At 40.8% G+C, this 2,434-nt stretch overlaps 1 protein-coding gene across 1 annotated transcript in view; it reads right to left on the bottom strand.

Annotated features, from left to right (window-relative positions):
* DROSHA (drosha ribonuclease III) overlaps window positions 1-2,434 on the bottom strand; it is a 126,025-nt gene that overhangs the window by 23,548 nt on the left and 100,043 nt on the right. Inside the window, exon 25 of the mRNA XM_019647856.1 lies at window positions 1,182-1,186. Coding sequence (XP_019503401.1) covers window positions 1,182-1,186 — 5 coding nt within the window. The remainder of the gene's footprint in view (window positions 1-1,181; window positions 1,187-2,434) is intronic.

The raw sequence follows: 2,434 nt of genomic DNA, 5'->3' as shown, positions 1-2,434 counted from the left end.
GGTCACCACAACATGAGGAACTGTATTAAGGGGTCGCGGCATTAGGAAGGTTGAGAACCGCTGGACTAGAGTGATGGGGAATGAAACCAGTTAAACATTTCAGGTGAGGACGAGGAACGCAAACATTAAAGCATCACTGTTGGATGGCCAACAGTGAACCAATTCGAGAGAGATTAGGGATAGAACTGAAAAAGAGTTTACAATGAATGGATACAGAGAGAAAAAAGCTTAAGGACAAAAGAAGATCCTAAGGTTTCTTTCTGGTTTGGATCATAAAAATAAAGGAGAAGTATGTTTTGGGGTTAAGGTGATGAACTCAAATACTAAACCAGATGAAATCAGGTGTTTATGGAACAGCCAAAGAATCTGCCCGGCAGAAATCTGAAAAGGTACTTTTTCCAATTTCTAGGTCCTCGGACCAAAGTGAAAAGACAAAAAAAGGATGGGGGGAATAATCGCTCCCTATCTTTCTTCTTTACACGGTAACTGCTCCCTATCTTTCTAAGTGGGCTATTGGGATGATCAAATAGAAACAATGGCTCTGAAATGTACTATGTAAACCGTGAAACGTTACACAAACCCGAAAACGTGGAACCGGCAAAAACTGGGAATAAAAGAGTAAAACTCAGCTCAGGATGAGGAAGGAAAAGCAGGCCTTTTGGCACAGGGCTGGAAGGCCAACACAGATACAGCCAGCTGCAAAGTTAACCGGGAACCATGTTTCCCTCAGGGTCTGACAGCAGCTGTGAAATGCCAGGCGACCCCACTTTGAAGGAGAACAGCTTTCTGGCCAGGACAATGTTGTCCTCTGACAGGCTTTGCCAGGTTTTACCCCATGAATAAAGATTACTGGGTACACGCAATTGCTAAACTGCCCGTGGCACCTAACAACACCCAATCCCAAATTAATCCCTAGCTTCTTCTATTCTGGCCTCAGACAAGGCAACCAACCAAAGACTGATCCCTGCTTTCCTGGCCCTCAGCAACGGGCAGCTCCGTCCCAGGCCTCAGCAAGGACGCCCGCCTCCCCCATGTGAGTGCCTCACTGCATGGACTCAGTAATTCCGACTCTGTCGGTCTACAGGTTTATGCCTGGCTGTCTTTGGCTGATTAGACATTCACAATACCATTACTCGAAAAAAAAAAAAAAGTAAAAAGGTTCACCAACATCTCTCACATACTACAACTAACAGACATAAACCAATATGCAGATGTCAAATGAGTCAGAATGTCCAGGTGTGTGCACTTGAACATGCTGGAGTGGAAACACCACATATTACTAAGCCCTGTTCCGTTTCACAAAAGGCACACTAAAACGACTTCTGAATCTCCGCCGTGCCATGTGTAAGATAATGTTTAGACTCTGCTTTTTCATTTAGTCATTTATTCATTTCATTCCTTTACCAAATATTTATTAAACGCTGCACATGCCGGCATGGCACTCGGTGCTGGAAATAGAAGATAAGCTTGCTAAGTAGACAAGTGGGAGAGAAGCAGTTTAAAGAGAGAAAAGAATCTAAACAAAAACTGATGCAATTAACAACACAAGGTGTGAGGCTGCATATAATTCAGGAGAACAGGACTGAGTGGATGGGGAGCTCAGATAAGATGGGAGAAAGGGGCAGAGTCGGTGAGGGTCGGGGAGGAGTGTAAGCGGTGGGGGCACACACAGGCAAGGCTGGAGGGCGGAAACACACAGAGAGACTGCTGAAATTGTCAACAAAAGATAAAGGCCAGAACAAAGATATTCTAAGATTTGAGAAAAGGATTTAAAATACATGCCACCTGCTACAGATATAAATCAAGACGCACACTTGTTTATAGATGTAGGACAAACTGGGGGCATGGGACATCTGGAGATAATTTTCCCATCAGGAGGAAATTCGGACATATAAAATCATCACATATCTCTATAAAAACAGATTAAAAAAATCAAATCCTCAGATATGAACATCTTCCAGGTGCTATTTTTCAAAACTATTGATTCTTTTTTTTTTTAACTATCCTAAGTAATACAGTAATAACATCTGACAGCCACTTAAGCTGAAGGTTGCACAAAAGCTTAAAACACTGGCTTCCTATGTTCTTTATAGCTCCATGAGGGCTATTTCATTCAATTATAATGACATTTCAATTTGCAATACAGAGCTACCTCTCCCTTTAAATGTTAAATTGACTTGTTTTGGTACAAAAAGCATCCAGTATGTTCTATTACATGCAGGATTAAAAAGGTAGCTCTAGCAATTTTCATAGCTTAATACTTTCGTAACAACAGAAACTATTTCAGAATCTATCATTTTTTCTTAAACTATAATTTGCTTTAAAAAAAAGTACTTCCATACTCTTTATTCATAACCCTATCAGAAACTCCCTATGAACTGACTTTCTAAAACAAATATACATTTATCTAGTCTATAGAATTTACATAAAAACA

Source organism: Hipposideros armiger, unplaced genomic scaffold (assembly GCF_001890085.2).
Source record: "Hipposideros armiger isolate ML-2016 unplaced genomic scaffold, ASM189008v1 scaffold_117, whole genome shotgun sequence".
NCBI lineage: Eukaryota > Metazoa > Chordata > Mammalia > Chiroptera > Hipposideridae > Hipposideros > Hipposideros armiger.
This window is presented reverse-complemented; position numbering and strand designations above follow the sequence as displayed.